The sequence below is a fragment of the Sus scrofa genome, chromosome 12, assembly GCF_054392235.1.
Source record: "Sus scrofa isolate SSC_HxYL_T2T_F1_AM1 chromosome 12, Sscrofa_HxYL_maternal_Yorkshire_Landrace_v2.0, whole genome shotgun sequence".
Classification (NCBI taxonomy): domain Eukaryota; kingdom Metazoa; phylum Chordata; class Mammalia; order Artiodactyla; family Suidae; genus Sus; species Sus scrofa.
Window position 1 is genome coordinate 53,365,360 of NC_139394.1, and position 22,330 is coordinate 53,387,689.

Here is a 22,330-nt window from a genome sequence, read left to right on the forward strand (position 1 = left end):
TTCTTGACTTCTTGCAATTCAATACAAGTAATTTTTTTTTTTAATTTTCCCACTGTACAGCAAGGGGGTCAGGTTATCCTTACATGTATACATTACAATTACATTTTCCCCCCAGCCTTTCTTCTGTTGCAACATGAGTATCTAGACAAAGTTCTCAATGCTACTCAGCAGGATCTCCTTGTAAATCTATTCTAAGTAGCGTCTGATAAACCCAAGCTCCTGATCCCTCCCACTCCCTCCCCCTCCCATCAGGCAGCAAGTAATTTTTAAAACTGTTTTCATGATTTTACTAGAATCTTGCCATATTTAGTAACCGTCCTTTCACCTTCACTTTATGATTGTCCAAAAATTCCATTCATTTTTGGAGAATACTTTCGCCATATATATAAGATGGTATTGCATTGTCTTTTGGTTTCCATCATTTCTGATGTGGAGTTAGCTACTGTTTTAATTGTTTTTTTTCTGTTCCACATCCATGATTCCCACCCATCTGTCCTCCACCTCGCATATTTGTTCTTCTGCCTCCTGTATTCTGTTGTTGACTGCTTCTAATGAATTTTTTAATTTCAATTATTGTATTTTGCATCTCTTCTTAAGTTTTATATCTTATATTTCTTTGCTCAATGTTTCCTGTACATTATCCGTCTTAGCCTCCAGTTTATTTCCAATGTCTTGCATCATCTTCAGCATCAAAGGTCTAGTCTTTTTCCTGGAGGCTGGAATCTCCTGATCACTTAGCTGTTTTTCTGGGGTTTTTCCTTTCTCCCTCATCTGAGTTATAGTTCTCTGTCTTTTCATTTTTATAGGTTTTTGGTATTTTTTACAGATAATAGAGTTGTAGCTTCTCTTGCTTCTGGTGTCTGCCCCCCTTGTGGCTCAAGTTGGTAAGGGGGCTTGCTGTAGGCTTCCTGATGGGAGGGACTGATGCCTGCCCTCTGGTAGGTGGAGATGATTCCTATCCCTCTGGTGGGTGGGGCTTTGTTTCTGGGTGAGATTAGAGGTGGCTGTGTGCCTGGGGGGTCTTTAGGCAGCCTGTTTACTGAGGAGTGGGGCTGTGATCCCGCCTGGATTGTTGTTTGCCCTGGGGCTTCTCAGTGCTGATGGATGGGGCCAGATTTTCCCCAAATGGCCACCTCCAGAGAAAGGCATGCTGACGAATATTCCCAAGAGCTTTGCTTCCAGTGCCCTTCCCACACAACAAGCCACATTCACCCCCTCTTTTCTCAGGAGATCTTCCAAGAACTGCCATCAGGTCCGACCCAGATTCCTGTGGAGATGCTGCTTTGCCCTGGGCCCCAGTGCATGTGAAAGTCTGTCTGCACCTTTTAAGAATGGGGTCTCCGTTTCCGCCAGTCTCGTGGAGCTCCTGAGCACAAGCCCCACTGGCCTTCAATGTCAGATGCTCTGGGAGCTCTTTCTCCCAGTGCCAGATCCCCACATGTGGTAGTTTGATGTGGCTTTGATGTGGGGCTCAGAACTCTCACTCCTGTAGGTGAGTCTCTGTGAAACAGTTACTTTCCAGTGTGTGGGGCTCGTATGGGGTTGCTTATATGGGGTAATCGCCCCTCCTACCTTTCGATGTGGCCTCCTCTTTGTCTTTTGGAGTAGGACAGCTTTTTGAAAGTTTCTGGTCCATTTGGTTGAAGATTGCTCAGCATTTGGTTGTAAACTTTGTTGTTTTCAGGCGAGAAGTTGAGCTCCAGTCCTTCTGTTCCACCATCTTCTTAATTGTTATTCCCATGAAGATAAATATCCCCACTGTCACCTCCAGCTGCCTTTAAGATTTTTCTTTGTATTTGTGTTTTGAGAAGTTTACTCTTGTATGCATAGATTTTGTTTTGTTTTGCGTTGTTTGCATTTATACAGCAGAGTTTGCTAAGCAACTAAATCAGTGGTGTATACCTTTTATTGTTTTGAAAAATATTTGGTCATTATCTTCTCAAATACTTCATATCTTTTTCCATTTTCTATCTCCTGGTCTTTCTGGATTCCAAGGATACGTACACTAGACCCTCAGTGCATGTCCCATGTATCTCTTAAGATCTCCTCTGTTTTTTTTTTTTCTTTAATTTTTGGATTCAGTTAGGGTATTTTGAATTGACATATCTTCTAGTTTATTAATCCTGTATCCTGCTACTTCCAGTCTATTGTCAAACTCATCTAATGAGTTTTTAGTTCTACATGCTCTATTTTTCACTTCTGGAATGTCTATTTTTTTTTCTTAGTCATTGCGTCATTTTCTGGTGAAAACTATACATCACTTTTTCACTTTCAGCTGTCAATTATTGTATTTTCCTCATCTGCCACCTCTAACTTCAGGCTCATCTTTGCTTCTTCTTCCCCCCCTTCTTCTCCTCCTTCACTGTTTTTTGGTTTTTCTCTTCTTTATTGGGAATTAATTTTGGTTCAGGGTCAGGTTTCAGTCTTAGGAAGACTATGTTTACTGCTTCCTATGGTGTGTTCTTCCCGGGGTTTAGATTGAAAATCTGATGAGTTCCTCAGCGCTAAAAGAGAATATGGGACTCTTTTTAGAGTTTTTTGGTTTTTTTCTTCTTCTTCATCTCTTTACCCTCTTGCTCCAAGAAGCTTCAAAATTTGTCAGATAATCTTTATGGAAATGTCAGACATGTTTGAAGAAGGTCTCCTCCATTGATGAGTTCTTGATTCTCAGTCCTGAAAGAGTGCAGGCCATTTTTGCTTTGCCTTTAAGAAGACTTAGCCTAGCTCTCTAGGATTCTACAAGATTCAGAAATGGCCCATGAGAAAAAAAAATCCATGTGTTTGTGTCTCCTCAAGTTTCCCGTTGGTTATTCCATTACTGTATGCCTGCTACAGGCTTTGATGCTTTCTCTTTCCCCAGAGGAGATCTTTTGCCACAGTCTGTGCCTAGATTCAGCAAATAGTTAGTCTCCTATTTAAAATTAGCCCGTTGACCTCACTTCAAATCAGAAGAGTCTTTCTCTCTCTGGAGCTTTAATTTATGCAGGTTTTGTTGCTTCTGAAACTCCCGGATGCTTTTCAAATCTGATTTTAAAGGTTATCTGTTTTAAAAATTGTTGCAGCAGGAACGCTGCTTGCTGTAAGCCTTCTTCTCTGGTTTTGAGGTGATGTTCCCAAAGCAATAACTGGACTGGATGGAACAGTAGGTTATCAGTCTTATGCACCTCAGACAGCAAATACTTCAGAAGTGAAAATAACAAAGAAGCCAGAGAAGGAAGAGGTCTTCTGGGCTGTGGTGGCCAGGGCAGCCTTCCTATGGGATTAAGGCATGAGTTTTCATCCTCTGCTACCTGTAAATAGGGCTAGTAATTAAGAAATACCTTCCCTAGATCTCCTTGGGGATTTGTCCCAGAGAAGCAATGAAATTTACTTTGTTATTAATGATTTTTTCATGTCCTAGGTTACGCTGGGAACTAATGTCCCTCAGGCTCAGGGGGATAGATTGAGAGAAGTCGTAAGGGAAGTTGCAGAATCAGGTGATGACTACAGAGTCTATTCCCACATGCCTATAATGAAGGAAAGAGTGAATGATCCTTGGCCAAAGCCTTGAAGTCACCTGCAGACATATTTCGTAAGTTAGGCTGGAGAGTGCATGCCGTAGGGATCTTGCAACCTTAGCATCCGGACTCCTGAGGTTCTATGACTGGACTCTATGGACTTTTTCTTCAGACCGACTAAAAAGAAAGCACCTGCTAAGTATTCTAGAAATACTATGTTGATTAGTGTCTACCAGCACCAGACCCAGTCTCTCTATCTGTATAATATTAACAAGTATTTCATAAGAGAGTCCTCTATATATTTTATAAGGGATGCTCAAAAGAGATGTCAATTACTTAATCATTAAATACATTATCATATTGTATTTCCTTTGATTTGGAAGCAAAAACTTGGCATTTTTTTTCTTTTTTTTCTGACCGAGCTGTTAATGTGAAGCCCTTTGTTTTTCTCTTGAATTTTTTTCTTTTTCAGTCATGCCGTATGGAAGTTCTTGGGCCAGGGGTTGAATCTGAGCCTGAGCCGTGACCTACGCCACAGCTATGGCAATGCAGGATCCCTAACCCACTGTGCCACAGTAGGAATTCCCTCTTGAATTTTTAACAGAAATTCAGGCTCAAGTCCAATAACTGGTAGTGATATTTATATTTTTTTCTGTTTAATAATAGACAAGAGATGTTCACAAATGCATGCACTTGGAATATGGATCAAATCTTTGCATGAATATTTTTGTATTTCAGGTCATTTTTCTTTTTTTTTTCTTTTTTTAAGGCCACACCTGATGCATCTGGAAGTTCCCAGGCTAGGAGTCTAATTAGAGCTTCAGCTGCTGGTCTACACCATAGCCACAGCAATGCCAGATCTGAGCTGCAGCAACCTATCCCAGTTTGCAGCAATGCCAGATCCTTAACACACTGAGTGGGGCCAGGGATCAAACCTGCATCCTCGTAGATACTAGTCAGGTTTGTTACCACTGAGCGACAATGGGAGTTCCTCAGGTCATTTTTCTAACGATGAAAATAGATTTCTGATATCCTAATGTTGTTGGAATGTTTTTTCAGTCTTAAATCGCACTGTTTCATTAACTTTATTTTTTTACTCTTTATTGACAGCATCATATTAATTAAGAAAGGTGAACAAAAATGTTCACGTAATACACAATATTACTTTATTGTCATATAATTGAAAATAAATGCACCTTTTGAAAAAATTCATCCTTTAACTATAATTTTAGATAATTTTATAGAGGTTATTACTATCATTTCTGTAACTACGTTTTAGCTGTTCTGAGCAGTTTGCATTATTCTTTGGCAAATTAAGTTTGCAAGGGCATAGTTTTTTTTTTTTTAGAGGAGTCAATTGAGTAATATATTTGTAGTTATTTGTGAGTGCTTTTACAGAAAACTGTTCAGACTAGTTACTTATTTTCAGTGTCAAACAAAGGCCATGTATTTAATCAGGTCTTAACAAGTTATATGAAAGTTAAAAAGAATTTTTTTGCCTGTGTATTTTCTGCTTTTGGATGGAATGTTCTCTATGCGTCTGTTTAGCCATTTAGTCTGTGGTGTTTTTCAAGTCTACTGTTTCTTTATTAACTTTCTGTCTGGATGATCGATCTATCCATTATTGAAAGTGGGATATTGAAGTTTTCTACAATTATTGTATTGCCGGCTCCTTTCCCATTCGGGTCTGTCAATACTGTTTTGTGTTCTCAGGTGCACAGAGATTTATGTTTTTATTTTCCTGTTAAATTGACTCTTTTACTATTACGCAGTATCTCTTTGACTCTTGTGACAGTTTTGACTTAAAGTCTTCTTTGTTTGATAGAAGCGTTATACATATGAATATGTCATGCAGACATTGCCTATCTTTTAGCTAGTGAGTTTATTCCATTTACATAGATTTCAGCGAGCTGGATGGGATTGTGGTACTGTGGTCGGATAAGTTGAAGGATCTGGTCTTACGAAATCAGTATTAGTGTTAGTGCGACCTATCTATTTCCAAGAATTTTGTGGTTAGGGACTTTGGTTTACATGTACATCTTTCCTTCCCAGATGTATAAACTCATTCTGCGTTAAAGCTATGTCCTAGTCATGCTGTGTCTCACAAGCTGCCTCGAACATGGAGGAGGAAATTCTCAGATCTACTCAAAGCCCCTTTTATACTATTGCCCTCATGTCCACAGATGAAAGCCCTTCTCTGGAAGGAGTCTTCCCAGAGCCCCATGCATGTCCTTGTTCCTCAGGCTGTAGATGAAAGGGTTCATCATGGGGGTCACTACCGCGTACATGACTGTGGCCACTGAGTCCTTCATGGAGTAGGTGTGGAGGGGCTGCAGATAGACCATGCAGAGCGTCCCGTAGAAGAGGGAGACCACAGCCAGATGGGAGGCACAGGTGGAGAAGGCTTTGTACTTCCCAGAGGCTGAGGGTATTCGGAGGATGGCTCTGACAATCCGGACATAGGACGTGATCATGAACCCGCAGGGGGTGAGGAAGATGAAGATGCCGGTGGTAATCAGTGATGTGTGAATGATCTCGGTGTTGGAACAGGCCAGCCTCAGCAGGACATACATCTCACAGAAGATGTAGTGGATCTTCCGGGACCCACAGAAGGTCACTCTGGTCATGAGGAGGGTGAGGGTGAGTCCGTAGAGGGCAGAGAGTGCCCAACACAAGGCGAGGAGTGAAGCACAGAGCCCAGGGCTCATGACGGTGACATAGTGGAGGGGTTGGCAGATGGCCACATAGCGGTCATATGCCATTGTGGCCAGGATGAGGTTGTCCAGGGTCACCAAGGAGACCAGGAAGTAGAGCTGTGTCAGACACCCTGCATATGAGATAGCTTTGTTCTGGGACTGAAGGTTCACCAGCATCTTGGGGATGGTGTTGGTGACGAAGAAGAGGTCAGTGGAGGAGAGGTTGGCCAGGAAGAAGTACATGGGGGTGTGCAGACGGGAGTCAGAGCCGATGGCCAGGATGATGAGCATATTTCCCACCACCGTGACCAGGTACATGGACAGGAACATCCAAAACAGGACCCGCTGCTGCCCAGGACTCTCTGAGATCCCCAGGAGTAGGAAGTCAGACGCCCTAGTCTGGTTGCCTCCATCCATTTCATCCATTTCCCCAAGAGTCTGCAACATCAGCACCAACAAATGTCTACTAAGTGCCCTCAATGGAATAGAGACTTTCAGACAACAAGATCCTCAGTTTTCTTAGCCTTAAAATGTCTTAGATTTAGTTTTAGAATTTCTTTGTGCATGAGAACTAAGGTAATAATAGACACGGGAACAGAACATGGACAATCTGTGTGCACTTTAATCATTCCAGCAGCTTCTGATTTGGCCTACTCAATACACAGGCATCATGTCTATGTCATATTTGGAATCCTCTTATCATGAATACTCTTGAAGTGCTTAAATATTAGTATGTTGTTCTATGATACTATGGAAGTGTTTCAGTAGAGTTTAAAATGGGTGTATACGTTAGGAAAAGTACTGCACAAGTGGACACTGAAAGGGTAAGTAGAACTATTGAAAGGGAAAAGGAAAACATTATCAGGATTTGCTGATAGAATAATCTCTCTGGGAAATCTAAGATAATCAATTGAAATGCCATTAGAAATAAAAAGGGTTCACATTAAACTGGATGGGTTCACACAGTACATAGACCTGAAACTAATACTGTTCCCACAGTCGTTTTATGCAGTTATTAAGACTATATTGTCGGAACACCCACTATCAGAAAATTGTTATTATATACTGAAAGTAATCGATAATGATTGAAATGTAAAGTGAAACAGTCCCACCACACTTCAGCAAGGTGCTCGGCTTCCAGGGGTTGCAGGGTCACTCAGAGAGGAGATTGCTAATCTCCTCACCCGCCAGCTCCAGAGCCATGGCTTAGAGATTTTGCCTGGATGAAGAAGGGGCCCTACAAAATAGTCCTTAATCTCTCCCATCAGGAACCAACTTTATTTGCAACAGTGCATGGAAGTTCAAGCCAAAAGATGCTCTCAAGAGCAGCTGAGATGTGGCAAAAGGCAATTGGGAGGCAATTCATGGACTTAAGAGTGATACAGCCAGCTAATGTGCAAGGGAAAAACGAGGAAGAAGACAGCTGGGAGGAACCCTCTTGTGGAAGAACAGATATTTCACGTTGACCTAAAATAATGTTTCTTCGAAGCGGTCATAACCTGATTGGATTCATTGGTAGAGCAATTTATGCCCTAGAGAACTGTTGAAAATAACAGAGCATCCAGCTGCCAATAAGCAGCATTTAAAAGCTGAGAATTTTTCAGGAAAGCAAAGAAGAGTTTTCTACATTACTTTCAGTTCACAGTGACCCAAGGTGGTGCTGCCCTGGGGGCTTACCACTGTGGAGGTAAAAGTGACTATCATAAAATAATCCAGCCAGCACTAAACAAATAAATGTGTGCATAACAGTTACAAGATCCAGAAGGGAAGCCCAATGCCCAGAGGTGACACAATGTATTATCTAAAACGCCATTTCTAACAGTTTTTTTTTTATTAAAAATAAACAGGAAGGTATGACCTATACAGCAGGATAAAAAGTAGGCAAGAGAAACTGCCTGTGAGAATGACCAGGTGACAGGCTTTACTGAAAAAGGCTTCAAAGGAGCCATTGAAATATGTTGATAGAACTGAAGGAGAACGTGATTAAAGAAGTAAAAGGAGGTATAATGACAATTCCATGTCAAGTCCAGATTTTCAATAGGAGGAAGGGAATTTTAAAATATAATCTCATGGAAATTATGGAGGGCATGGGACAGCACTTTGAAACCTGTAGAGTGCTGTAAGAATCGGATGGATTTTTCTCTTGTCTTCAAAAGCTAGGGAATTAGATGGTGTGAACACTCTTTGGAAGTTTGTGAGCATCTTTCTGAGAAAGAGAAAATGGAGAAGAGGGAAGATCAGAAAGGGAGAAGGGAGAGAGAACATGAGCCTTTGACCCCTGACCTTACTCACTGTTCTGCGCTGCTCTCAGGAGCTGCCTGGTTCTGCTGCCTTTAGCTTCCTCCTGTTTAGAATAAAAATTCAATCAGGACATAGAGGACCCTACGACACGGACTGATTCCTGAATGGGACTTAGAGATTTGTCCCGTTGGCTGAAGATGAGAAGGTATTGGTGTCTGGATCTTCAGTCCCTGTGAAAGAGGGGACAGAATGAAAGGCTGTAACTGCCCCGATGAGGTTGGGGAATTAGAGAACTGACGCTTGGATCTCAGGTTCATGAAGAAAAAGGGGGTGAACTAGGAGCACATCATGCCTGTTTACCAGTTTTGATGAGGCCTTGGGGAAGCAATCCCATGGCAGCTTGTTGAGATGAACCTGGATAATTGCTCCAACATTAATATCTCTAAGAAATAGTCTTGGGAAATGAGTCTTATTTATACGGAATAAAATAACTCCATAGTCAAAAGCCTTCTTAAAAGGGTCGTAGGAGTAAGAGTATACCATAATTAAGGAAGACATCACACACACACACACACACACACACACACACACACACACACACACACACACACATACACACATGCTCTTGCCTGGCTTTGAGTCAGCAAAGCCTGGAAAATCTTGAGCCCTAAATTTGGATTAGGATGAGCCCATGTTGGTAGTGACTCCAAATACTAAGTAAAACCGAAAGAAAGAAACCCTTATGTTTAGAGGACACTAATGTCACCCTGGTCTTCAAATTATTTCTCTCAGTAATTTTTTTCAATCAGACTCGCAAGCACAAGACCAAAGAGAAGCAGATACACAGGAAATAAGATACCAAAAGCAAGAAACAGGAGATGAAAGACATATAGGGACTCTAGGTAATAAAATAATCGGACACAGAATGAAACACAGTGATGTCTAAAATGTTTATGAAATAAAATCAAGTCTGAACATTTCGGTGGAAATGTTTACAAACGAGAAAAATGTGAGTAACCAATCTTCAAATAACAAACACATTTTCAGCACACCACAACTCTCCTCATGTTCTCTTGCAGTCGTTGTTCCTGTGACAGCACGTACTCCTAATAGTGTAATTTAGTTTTACACACTTGGTACTTTTCATCAATGAATACGGGTAGTTTATACTCTTTTGTGTCAACTTCTTTCACTCAGCATTGTATATCTGAGGTTGTATATCTGCATATTGTTGTATGCAGTTGTAGATTGTTCATTGTTATATAATGTTTTCTTGTGTCAGTATGTCATTAAACATCCATTCATTCATTCTCCATTGATGGGCACTAGTAGTTTCCTGGTTTTTGTTTGTTTGTTTGTTATTAGTAGGGCAGCTACAGATTTCTCTCGGGCGTATAACCTATGAGGTCAGTTTCTGGATCACTGGTCTGTCCAGTGTCTAGTTTGAATAGAAAGCTCTGGACAATTTCTCCAAGTACTTGTGCCAGTTTTTTTTTTCCCTTTATCAGTATGAGAGTTCTTAACAACATGCTTTCGTATTTTTCCGTTCTTTTCATTTCAGCTGTTTTGGTGTGTGCATAGTGCTATCTCATTATATTTTATTTTATTTTATTCTATTCTATTTTATTTTATTTTATTTTGTCTTTTTGCTATTTCTTTGGGCTGCTCCCACGGCATATGGAGGTTCCCAGGTGAGGGGTCGAATCGGAGCTGTAGCCCCTGGCCGACGCCAGAGCCACAGCAACGCGGGATCCGTGCCGAGTCTGCAACCTACACCACAGCTCACAGCAACGCCGGATCGTTAACCCACTGAGCAAGGGCAGGGACCGAACCCGCAACCTCACGGTTCCTAGTCGGATTCGTTAACCACTGTGCCACGACAGGAACTCCCCTCATTATATTTTAAATGTGCATTTTCTTGATGACTAGTGAAGTCAAGTATCTTTCTATATGGGTACTAGCAATAGGTATATCTGCTTGTGTAAATCGTCTATTCAAGTCTTTAGCTCATTTTTCCATTAGGTTATCTGTCTTTTTCAAGTTAGTTTGTCATTATTTCTATCTTGCAACTATGAGTCCTTTGTCAGATGTTGCAGTAAGAATATCTTCTCCAAGCTTGTGATTTGGGTTTTCCTCAATTCATGATTGAGAAACGGTCTTTTAATTTTAAAAATCTTCAATTGTAGTTCAAGTTATCAGTTTTCTATTTATTTATTTGTTTATTTATTTATTTTGGTCTTTTTGTCTTTTTAGAGCTGCACCCGTGGCAAATGGAGGTTCCCAGGCTAGGGGTCTAATCGGAGCTATTGCTACTGGCCTACACCAGAGCCATAGCAATGCCAGATCCGAGCCCGCATCTGCGACCTACCCCACAGCTCATGGCAACGCCAGATCCTTAACGCACTGAGTGAGGCCCGGGACTGAACCTGCAACCTCATGCTTTCTAGTCATATTCGTTTCCGCTGTGCCAAGACAGGAACTCCTCGGTTTTTTTCTTGGTTATTGCCTTTTGTATCTCGTCTAAGAAAGCGCTGCTAAATCTTTCACAGTGGTCTCCTATACTTTACTCTTAAATGATTTATTGTTTTACTTTTAACATTTAAATCTCTTATTAATCTAGAGTAGATTATGGTATTAGGTGAGGTAGAGGTTGAGATACATTCCTCCCTCCACAAATGTTGATACCCACCTGGTCAGTCCCATTTATTGAAAAGACCATCCTTTCCCTGATGTATTTATCATTAGCCAGATGAAGGTACCTATATGAATCTGTTGCTGGATTCTATCCGATTCTCTTTGTCAGCTGCTCATGCTTGCATCAATACTCTGCTCTTTAATTACTGTATCTTTTAAGAGCATTGTAATATGGTTTAAATTCTTTATTCTTCTTTAGTACTTCTTTGGCTCTTTTGGGTTCTCCCCTTCCATTTTGGCTTGTCAGTTTTCCCAACAAGACCTCCTAGCATTTTGATTTTTATTGCACTGAAACGAGATTAACTTGGAGGAGAAAGGGTATCTTTGCAATACCGAGTCCCCTAAATCTTAAACATGGTATTGTTCTCTATCTTTGGTTTGCTTTACCTCAGTAACATTTTGTTATCTTCAGAGTAAGCACATTCCATATCTTTTGCTAGATAAACTTTTACAAATTTGTTGCCTTTTATTAAATTAAAATAATATATACTCAAAGGTTATAACAATGTTTTGATATACATTTACATACTGAAATGATTACTACAGTCAAGCTAACGTATCCATTTCCTCGTTTAATTAGCATGTTCTTTCCTGTTGAGAAAACTTGAGGTCTACTCTCTGAGCAAATTTCCAGTACCTAATGCAGTATTATTAACATAGGTACCGCCATGTGGTACTTTAGATCTCTTGAACTCATTAATCCTATGTAGCTGCAACTTTGTACCCTTTGAAAACATCACCCCTTACCCCTACTTCCCCACCCCCGGTAACTACTGTTCTACTTTGAGCTTCTACACATTTAATTTTTTAAAGAGTCCCCCTATAAGGGAAATCATGCAGCATTTTTTCTTTCTGTATCTGGCTTATCTCACTTAGCATAATATCCTTCGGGTTGATCTAGGTTGTCACAAATGGGAGGATCTCCTTTTTTTAAAGCCAAGTAATATTTCATTGTATGTATATACCATAATATCTTTGTCCATTCATGCCTCGACAAACACTTAGGCTGTTTCTCTATGTCACCAGGTTCTTTTGCCTGATGTGCAGCAAGCCAAATGCTGAGACACTGAGGTTTGCAGCAGGGAAGGGTTTATTGATGAGACAGCCAAGTGAGGAGAACAAATCTCAAATCCACATCCTCCAAGGATAGAGGCACAAGGTATTAATGTAATAAAGTTGAGTTGCAGGGAGCATGGAGGTCATTGGAAGTAAGGAAAAAGCAAGGTAATCATTGTTCTTTGCTGAAGCAGCTAAGCTACATGCTTCTCCATGGGACACATGTTCAGAAAATGGCCCTCTGATGTCAGAGGGAACCATATACTTCACTTGCAAATGTCTCTATTAAATGCTGTAGTGGGTCAGTGGGTTAAGAACCTGACAGGGTGTCTGTGAGGATGTGGGTTCAATCCCTGCCTCCCTCAGTGGGTTAAGGATCTGACATTGCTGCATGCTGCAGCGTAGCTAGCAGATGTGGCTCAAATGTAGTGTGGCTGTGGCTGTGACTGTGGTGTAGGTCAGCAGGTGCAGCTCTGATTTGACCCCTAAACTGGGAACTTCCATATGCCGCTGGTGCAGCCATAAAAAAAAAATGCTCTAGTGGGTAAGAAGTAACAATATAGCAACTTTGCTGTAATCCTAGATGATAGGAATAATTTTCCATTTTCAATACTTATGGAAAAATTGTCATCTTTACCAATTATTTTATTATTTTATGTATTTGTTAAGCTAGTAAAAGAAATAACAACAGTGATGGTATGTTGATGAGACCTTGGGGAAGCAGTTTTATTTCATAGCAATTTGGCAGTATAGAATATGAGCTTTAAAACTATTCATAAGTATAGGTGGATGAATTTATTTTTAAGAATATAGTCTAGGAGAGTAAATCACACAGTAAAGCAATGCCTGTGGAAGTGATTTTTTTCATATTTTAAAGACGTCAATTAATCTCCAAACAGTACAGTGAAACAAACTGACAGAACTTGGTGTAAGGGTGTCTTGGCACACCTCAGAATGTATAACTGTGGCAAACATGAAAACTGTGTTGATATATGGAAATTCATATACAAAAGATAAATGTGAAAGAGTAACACTTAATTTTAATTTAAAAAGTAGAACTCAAGTATTGATGAATATTAATTTAAACAGTGAAAGATGCATGTCTGTCAATAAATTAGGAGGGAATATGGGACGGTACAAACCTGTGTATTTAAGTAGGTAAATTTTCACTTTAAGTTGAAGTGCCTAGTAAGCTTGATTTCAAAGGTAGACTGAACTCTTCCCTGCACATAAATCCCATAAGAAAGCAATCCTACTTTAAGATCCCATCATGTTCTCCAAAAGAATGATTTCAGCACAGAATGCCTTCTAATTTCACAGGGCAGACTGATGAGGTGATTCCTTATCAGCAGAGCTTGAGAGTGAATTCACATTATCTGCTGCTTACTGACCTTTAATTTTAATGAGAACTACCGCAATAGCTAACATTTGTTGAAAATATACTATAGTCCAAGAATTATCCCTTTCCATGCTTACATGCATATCTAAGTTATCACGAACAATGCTTTCCATATATTATCACATTCAAACTTCCTGACAACTCAGTGAGGTAGGTTATACTTGCTTTGAAAGGTTAAGGAACTTCTTAGGGTCACACAGCTTAAAAGTGGCAAAGCCAAGATTTGGACTTGCTTGTCTAACTCTAGAGCCAATGCTCTCTACCGCTTTGCTGTACTATTTTTATTGACAGAAGATGGTGTGTGAGCTTACTGTAAGATGAAGAGGGAGCAGGTGAGCTATCAACAATTTATTTCCACAGGAGAAGGTATTATTTATAGTAATCACAATCTGTATTCTCAAAGTTTGCAACCCAGATGCCTTAAGGGAAGCAGACAAGAATGAAAGAATATCACCCTGTAGTAGTCTTTATGTTCTTCCAGAATCTAATTGGTTTTGATGTACCCTATTGTACATATATTTGTCTCAGCTTTTACTGACGTAGCTTTTTGGTAACCATCAATAATAATCAATGTATTGGCCTGAATTGATCTTGGGAGAAATCTAGAACTGTGTGGGCTAACTGTGGCTGTATTGTTTTGCACTGGTATTGGTGGATCTAAATGCTAGAGTAAATAGTAGGAACTTTATTCTGCAGGCAGTATAAAAACTACTTGAGATTTCTAATAGGGTTGAGGTCCTGGTGATATAATTATATTCTGTGAAGATTCATCTGATAGTGGTGTGCAGAGTGGATGGAATGGGGAGAAACTGGGGACTAGGGAATGTCCAGGAGGGATTTCAATCATTCAGGCAAGAGATGCGAAGTGTTTATAAAATCATTCTTTTCCTGATCCCTAACTTTACGACTGCAGCTGTGCCAGTGGGATTTCACACATGTTAGTGGTGCCAGGCATTACACCAAGTGGTGCGATGAAACTGACTTGGAACAAATTTCCCCAAAGATAAAAGTAAAGTTTTCAAATGAAATTTAAGGTGTTATGAGGAACAGAGGTTTCGGATGCTGGATAAAAATATTGCAGTAGGTCTGTCTAAAGAATCCACCCCCATCAAACCCTTCCCAGTCCCAGTGCCTCGTCTTTCAGCCCGGGGGTTTCACAGACCTGTGGAGGTCCAGTGTTAAAACACTATTGATAGGGAGCCAAGTCACCAAGGTCCTCGTGATGGTGGGGGAAAGTCCTGCTTCCCTCGAGTTTATTCTTGGCCAAATGCAATAGCACAATCCGCTCTTCCCTTATTCTGGTTGTGTGCTGTCCCCTGTTGTTATGAAAGATTCAGGCACATCTTTATTATACTCTACAACTGGATGGCTATAATTTTAGAACATTATGATTATATGAACTTAAGCTAATGATATTGACCTGATGATGGGTTTGTCCTGATGCCATCCTGTAGCTTAGGCATGAACATTTCAAGTTCCGATCACGAGTCCTGGAAAGAAGGTCTCTACTTTTCTCCCTCTCTCATTCTTCACTGCTTGACTGTGGTGAATGTAGTTGGGTGGGGACCCACAGAGTGGATGTGAGGTCACTACCACTAAGGGGAATGCATTTTCCTAGCCCTCATTAGCTTTCTCAGGGAAGACTTGATATCTTTGTTCCTTAAACTATAGATAAAGGGATTCAGCATTGGGGTTACCACTGTGTACATCACTGATGCCACTGTGCCCTTCTGTGCTGAGCGGACTGAGGGGGGACTGAAATAAACACAAAAGGAACTCCCAAAGAATAGAGAGACCACAGAGAGGTGGGAGCTGCAGGTGGAAAAGGCTTTCCGCTTCCCCTGAGTGAGGGCATCTTCAGGATTGTGGAGAAGATGTATGCGTAAGAGATAACCAGGCAGAGCACACAAACCAAGCCTGCAAGACCCCCTACAGTGAAAATCACCAGCTCATTGATGAAGGGGTCTGTGCAGGACAGACTCAGAAGAGGGTTGATGTCACAGAAGAAGTGTGGGATCTCGTGGGCTGCACAGAAGGACAGGTTGTTCATCAAGAGTGTGTGTAGGAGGGAGTGGAGGGCATTCACGATCCAGGATGCAGACACTAGGAGGATACAGAGACCAGGGCTCATGACCATGAGGTAATGGAGTGGGTAGCATATAGCCACATAGTGGTCATAGGCCATGACGGCCAAGATGAATGCTTCCAGCATCACAAACAGCCTGAAAAAATAGAGTTGTGATAGACATCCCACATATGAGATGACCTGGTTCTGGAACCATATGTTTGCCAGCATCTTGGGGACCGTGGTAGACACAAAGCAGGTATCAGCGAGGGAAAGGTTGGCCAGGAAGAAGTACATGGGAGTGTGGAGCTGAGCATCAGTGAAGATGGCCAGAATGATGAGAAGGTTGCCTGCCACTGTGACCAGGTACATGGGCAGGAACAACCCGAAGAGGACTCCCTGCTGCTCTGGCTGCTGGGAGAGCCCCAGAAGGAAAAAATCTGAGACACTGGTCAGGTTTTCCCATTCCATTTGTCTGTAAGCAGAAAGTTGGATTAATCGAATGGAACTGGTAAGCCCTGCATTGTGAACTCTGAAAATTATGCAATATGCCAATGTTGATCTTCTAGTGTGGGGTTGAATTATATAAAATCTCTGATATTTAATAGCTTGGGTCCTACAAAAATGGCAGTTTCATATAGTTCAACTGAATACTTTCAAGTGCCTGTGCTTGGTGCCATGGGAAAGAGAAGGTTTGTAGTGGGAGAAGAAATTTTTTAAACTTTATAAGTGTTACTCCAGTACATTTACTTTTGCAGCTAGGCTGGAGGTAATTATTGGCATAATTCTTGTGGTATTTGAGTGGACAGTATGACATTAATCCATCTGGAGATTTCACGAGTCAAAAAAATCTTCAACATATTTTCCCAATACTTCAAAAAGCACAGCTACAGGAGAAGGAGTTTGGAATTGGTTAAAGGCGTATCTAATGCTGAAATCATTATCACTGCTATCTACACAGCTCATCTGGCCAGAAACCTGGATATCATTATTGAATCATTTTTCCTTCCACCCTGTCTGCATGCAAATACCACCAAATTATGACAATTTTACTGTCTCAATATAGCTAAAATGACCCGTTTCTCTTATTTACCCATTTCCTCAGTGCCAGCTACCACTGCTGTCATTTAGGACAATATTATTTGTTTCATATATTAGGGCAACGGTTCCCCTTGCCTCCAGGCATACCCACCTATCATCTGGTCTCCTCACCACAGAAAGAGTGAGCTTTCTATAAATCATATCTGATTTTATTGCCTCAACTGAAAATCCTTCAGTGTCTCCTCATTATTCTCAGGATAAACTAAATTTCTTAACATGGCCTGAAGACCCTTGATCATACTGGCATTTATTATAGATGTTTTCAGTTCCTCATGGACCACCCTCCCACCCCCTCACACCTTATGCACCAATTATACAATTATTTAAAAGATCTAGATGCAGTCTCACCATTGGACTTTTGCCCATCTTATTTTCTTGGACTGGAATGGTCTTCCCTCTCTCATTCATCAGACTAGCCAAGCTTCAGATCTTAGCTTAAATGTCCCTTCTTCTAGGAAGCCTTCTCTACTTACCCTCTCACAAAAAAATTCAGGCTCATGCCCTCCCTGCCCCTGTGCCTCACCCATCACAATAGGTGTCACTCTGGATTGTGACCATCTATTTATTTACGTCCTCCAATATACTGTGAGCACCATTCAGAGCAGGCAGAGAAGATGCCTATCTTGTTCATCTTGGGAATCTAGCAATAGCCCCAAGCGTGGTACAACGTAGGTGATCAGTAAGAATCCATCGTGTGAATAAACAAACCTCAAAGAACAGAAGGAATGGACAGGGAGATTGTATAGTGGTAACATCAGTCATAGGGAACAGCCTGAACCTTTTTTGTCAGTGGTTTCATCCTTAGCTTTGAGTAAAGTCCTGGCCATAGGAAGACACAGGAAACATTATGATTCCAGAGACAAAAGATGTCAAAGAAAGAAAATGTACTTTTGGTGGACTTCACTTGCATGTCCTCTGGATTCAAGTTCAAGTTTGAGAATGAAAATGAAATGTAGAGAACCCATGTTCCCTCACTGATGAGGAAAAAAAAAACATCCAGGGAGAAAAGGAGTAAAACCTTATAAGGTTAAAAACAGAGAGAAGTGGGTGGTGGTGGGAGACGGGAGTGATCAGGACATATCTCAACTCATATCCTCATAGTGGTCTCAAGTATAAACATTTTAATCCCAGCTCTGAAAGCAAACAAACAGTTGGCCAGTATGTCTGGTAAAAGTCTCTAGGAGAATGAATAGGAGACCAATAACAGTAGCTGTTTGTTGGAGGTATGGAAATTGAGTGAATGAGACACAAGAGAAGAGGGATTTTCCATGTGTGCATTTTAGCAGATTTTGAGGTTTGAGCCACATGAATGTCCTACTTATTAAAAAGTAAATAAATGAATTAAGGAAGCCTTTCCCTAAAATGAAACCATGGGCTCATGAAATCTATGAAAGTAAGACAATGCAGTATAATGCAGCCACTCTTTGATGGATTCCATGAATAGCAGAAAAACCTGTTTGGTTGAAGCCATGATGCCTTAATGCAGTGTGTGAGCATGAGTGTTTAAGTTTGTACATGTGTATGGGTGAGTGTCTGTGTGTTTCCTGCAGAAGCTGGAGGGTGAGTAAAAAGGATCATCACAGAATTATTTGGAGAGAAGTCACCATTGATTCCTGTGCTCTGTTCTTACAGCACGATGAATCTTAGGGTCCGTAAGATTGAGCACCCAGGTCTCTGCCCATTTTGGCTGCTAAAGCAGCCGAGTCTAATCATTGCTGTTTCAGGACTGTTTGTGAGAGATAAGCTCCTAGCTGACCATAGGATGGGATAGGCAGAGGAGAAAGAGGAGAAAAAACGAAGCAATATGGAGTTGTGTATTTTCCTTTCCTAGTCCTTACCTGGCTGTTCTCACCAATTACTGAGGGTATTACTGGCAGGCTCCTTTCTGCTTCATGTACATCTCTCTCACTGTGGACGGTCAGAAGAAGATGATAGGATGTCTTTCTAAAGGCACCAAGAGGAAATTTGCATTATGCTCTAGGTGTGTTGAATAATGATTCTTGCCATTGCTGTATCTGCTCAAATTTCTCCTTTTGTCTCACAGTGTTAGAGAACTTCTTATTTTTGTCCATTCTGAGAAAAATGGACAATAGCTCCAGGCCAAGATTATAATCATGCCAGCATATGTCATCCCAGGAAGCTGTGTTCACAGTACACCACATAGAGCTTAATAACAAGCTTAGCATCCCTTTTCTACTTAGTTCAGAATTTTCTGCTAATGTTTGCCCTTTTATTTATTCATAAAACTCATGAGAAATGTATTCTTGCTATTTCATCCTCAGCCCTGGAATTAAGGTCCTGCTATTCTTAGCTGTAGGTTGGACCGATCTCAAGATCTGTTAAACTAAGGATAATTAATTCTATGAGGTCCTCAGAACCCAAGAGAATTGAAAATCCACTGCTGTGTCCCCGCTGTGAGCTGGTTCAAGAGAGGCTAAGGCACTGGGGACTTGTTAATGACATCTCTCTGATCCCAACAGGATCCTAGCATTCCATTCATCAGCAAAGAAACTAAGTAAGCTTTGGTTGCTTCGTTTAGCCTTGTGATTGTTTTCTGGGACTTTTCTGGGAGATGCAGACAGAGGCTTTTATACCGTGAAAAAGACCAGATGAGTTGAACCACTGTTGACTCAGAGAGTACCTTACCATCTCATCTTCTTCTAGACTTGATAATCCTAGTCCAGATTGAGGCTGTGTTAGAGCAGCCCCACTTGTACTGTTTATACCTCCTTTGGGCTAAACAGACCAGGGGTAAGAAGCTAGACATTCCTTATCATGGCAGGTGCCAACAGCTTGGATCCTATCTTTGTTGAAGTTTCACAAACAGATCTATGGGGCAGGTGGAAGCTGAAATGACACCTAGCAAATAGCATCTCTTCTTTTTTCTTTAGAAATGGTCACATAATAGTCCCTCTTCTCCAGGTTCATCTAATTAAGGACACAAAGGATAAAGCAGCACAGAATATGGATGACCTGGGAATATACGTTATTCTTGGAGTCTCTTTGGAACGGTGAACAAGTTCATGTGTGTGCTAGAAGTGCTGGCATGATATACCCTTCCATCAATATTTGAATGGTTTCAGTACATTATTCCATTTTATGGAATAAAATAACCACATAATTCCAGACTTAAAAAAATATAGTTTAATTTTTTTTCCTACCACGGGCAAAAGCAAAATAGTGAACTAGTCCTTTAAGAAGGAATGTAATGCAGTTTGGAACGTGTGTTATTTGATGTTCAGAATCCATTGACCAGGATGGAATGGCAGCTAGCACAGCTGAATGGGCAGAAATTGGAAAGAAAGCAATGCATATGTTGAGCTAGAAATATTATCTGTTCTGAGTCCTTTCTCCTATACCACTTCCTCTTAGAATCTGGAGAGGCAGAATATAGAGAGACCAAATCCAAGACATGTTTTCTCAGTTTGGGTAGATTAACATCTCCAAAGTCTTGCTTTGTCTTTCTTTCTCAGTCCTATATCTAGAGAGGCAAAGCATGGTCACAAAAGATTGAATGTTCTGGAGTCAGATAGCCTGGGACTGAATTCTAGCTGTGTGGACCTGGGCAAGTTTATCAAGTTCTCTAGGCTTCAGTTTTCTCATCTTAATAACCTCTGAGTCACTCATGAATGGGACAGTTTCTAGCTAAGGATGAAAGAATTGAACTGATATTTGAGTTGCTACCCAAGAGAAAGAGGTTCTAGTTTGATTACAGCCAAGTTATGTGCTGTATTCAACAAGAACATAACATAACAAACAAGTAAACAAATAAACCCCAATAATTTTGGAGGTACAAAACATAATCCAAAACCTCCATGATACAGTGTTCACAAAGTCCAGGAATCAAGCACAATTACTAGACATATGAAGAAACTGGAAAATCCTCAGAAGAAAAGACATTCAATGGAGACTAACCATGGGATGACGTAGTTGTTAGAATTACCAGATAAGGATTTTATTTTATTCATTTATATTTATTTATTTTATTTTATAATTTTTTTATTTTCCCACTGTACAGCAAGGGGGTCAGGTTATCCTTACATGTATACATTACAATTACATTTTTTCCCCCACCCTTTCTTCTGTTGCAACATGAGTATCTAGACAAAGTTCTCAATGCTATTCAGCAGGACCTCCTTGTAAATCTATTCTAAGTTGTGTCTAATAAGCCCAAGCTCCCAATCATTTGTATTTATATTTGCTTCTTTTTTATTGATGCATAGTTGACTTATTATATTAGTTTCAGGTGTACAACATAGTGATTCAGTATTTTTTATAAATTATACTCCATATAAAGTCGTTATAACATATTGGCTATATTCCCTGTGCTATACATTGCATCTTTGTATCTTATTTATTTTATACCTAGTAATTTGTACCTCTTAATCCACTTCCCCTATTTTACCCCTCCCTGCACCTCTCTTCCCACTGGTAAACCACTAGTTTGTTCTCTGTATTTGGGAGTCTCTTATATTTGTTCTATTCTGTTATATTCATTTTTTTTTAATATTCTACATGTAAGTGAAGACATAAAGTATTTGTATTTCTCTGACTTATTTCACTAAGCATAATATTCTCCAGGTCCATACATATTGTTGCAAATGGCAAAATTTCATTCATTTTTATGGGTAATATTCCATTATGTATATATGATAAGCCTTTCACCAGGCTCATTAAGAAAAAAGAGAGAGGACTCAAATAGACCTTTTACCACTGATATAACATAAATACAAATGATCATAAGATAATGCTGTGAACAGTTATTCACCAATGTATTAGCCTAGAAGAACTGAATAAATTCTTAGAAAGAAAAATCTTCTTCTTTGGATAAATGTATATGTAGGTCTTCTGTCCATTTTTCAAGTGGGTTATTGTTTTTCTGTTATCGAGTTGCATGAGTTTTTTGTAAAATTTGAAGATTAGGCCCTTGTCTGTTGCATCGTTGGCGAAGATTTTCTCCCATTCTGTGAGTTGTCTTTTCATTTTTTTAATGGTTCCCTTTGCTGTGCAAAAGCTTTTGTGTTTTATTAGGTTCCATGGGTTTATTTGTGTCTTTATTATCATTATTCTAGGAGGTGGATCAAACAAAATGTTGCTGTGCTTTATGTCAAAGAGGGTTCTGCCTATGTTTTCCTCTAGGAGTTTTATAGTGTCTGGCCTTATATTTAGGTCTTTAACCCATTTGGGGTTTATTTTTATGTATGGTGTTAGAAGTGTTTTACTTTCGTTCTTTTACATGTAGGTTTCCAGTTTTCCCAGAACCATTTATTGAGAGGCTATCTTTCTTCCACTGTATGTACTGCCCTCCTTTGTCATGATTAGTTGCCCATGGTGTTACTTGTGTTTATATCTGGGCTTTCTGTCCTGTTCCATTGGTCTATATTTCTGTTTTTGTGCCAGTACCATATTGTTTTGATGACTATGGGTTTGTAGTATTGTCTAAAGTCAGGAAGTTTGATTCCTTCATTTTCATTTTTCTTTTTCAATATTGCTTTGGCTACTCAGGGTCTCTTGTGTTTCCATACACATTTTAAAATATTTTGTTCTAGTTCCATGAAGAATGTCTTTGGTAATTTGATAG

The 22,330-nt window shown here is 40.1% G+C and overlaps 2 protein-coding genes and 1 long non-coding RNA gene across 3 annotated transcripts in view; 1 reads left to right on the plus strand and 2 right to left on the minus strand.

Annotated features, from left to right (window-relative positions):
• LOC110256085 (uncharacterized) overlaps positions 1-22,330 on the plus strand; it is a 53,826-nt gene that overhangs the window by 28,085 nt on the left and 3,411 nt on the right. The window lies entirely within an intron of this gene.
• Positions 895-9,151, minus strand: LOC146398318 (olfactory receptor 1D5-like). The gene has a single exon (XM_084983023.1). It carries the CDS (start codon positions 6,638-6,640, stop codon positions 5,669-5,671), a length of 972 nt encoding a protein of 323 aa, XP_084839149.1. The 5' UTR covers positions 6,641-9,151; the 3' UTR covers positions 895-5,668.
• Positions 15,179-16,227, minus strand: LOC110256079 (olfactory receptor 1G1-like). Its single transcript, XM_084983024.1, is given in 2 exon segments — positions 15,179-15,429; positions 15,432-16,227. Coding segments are annotated over 2 exon segments (939 nt in total). The 5' UTR covers positions 16,120-16,227.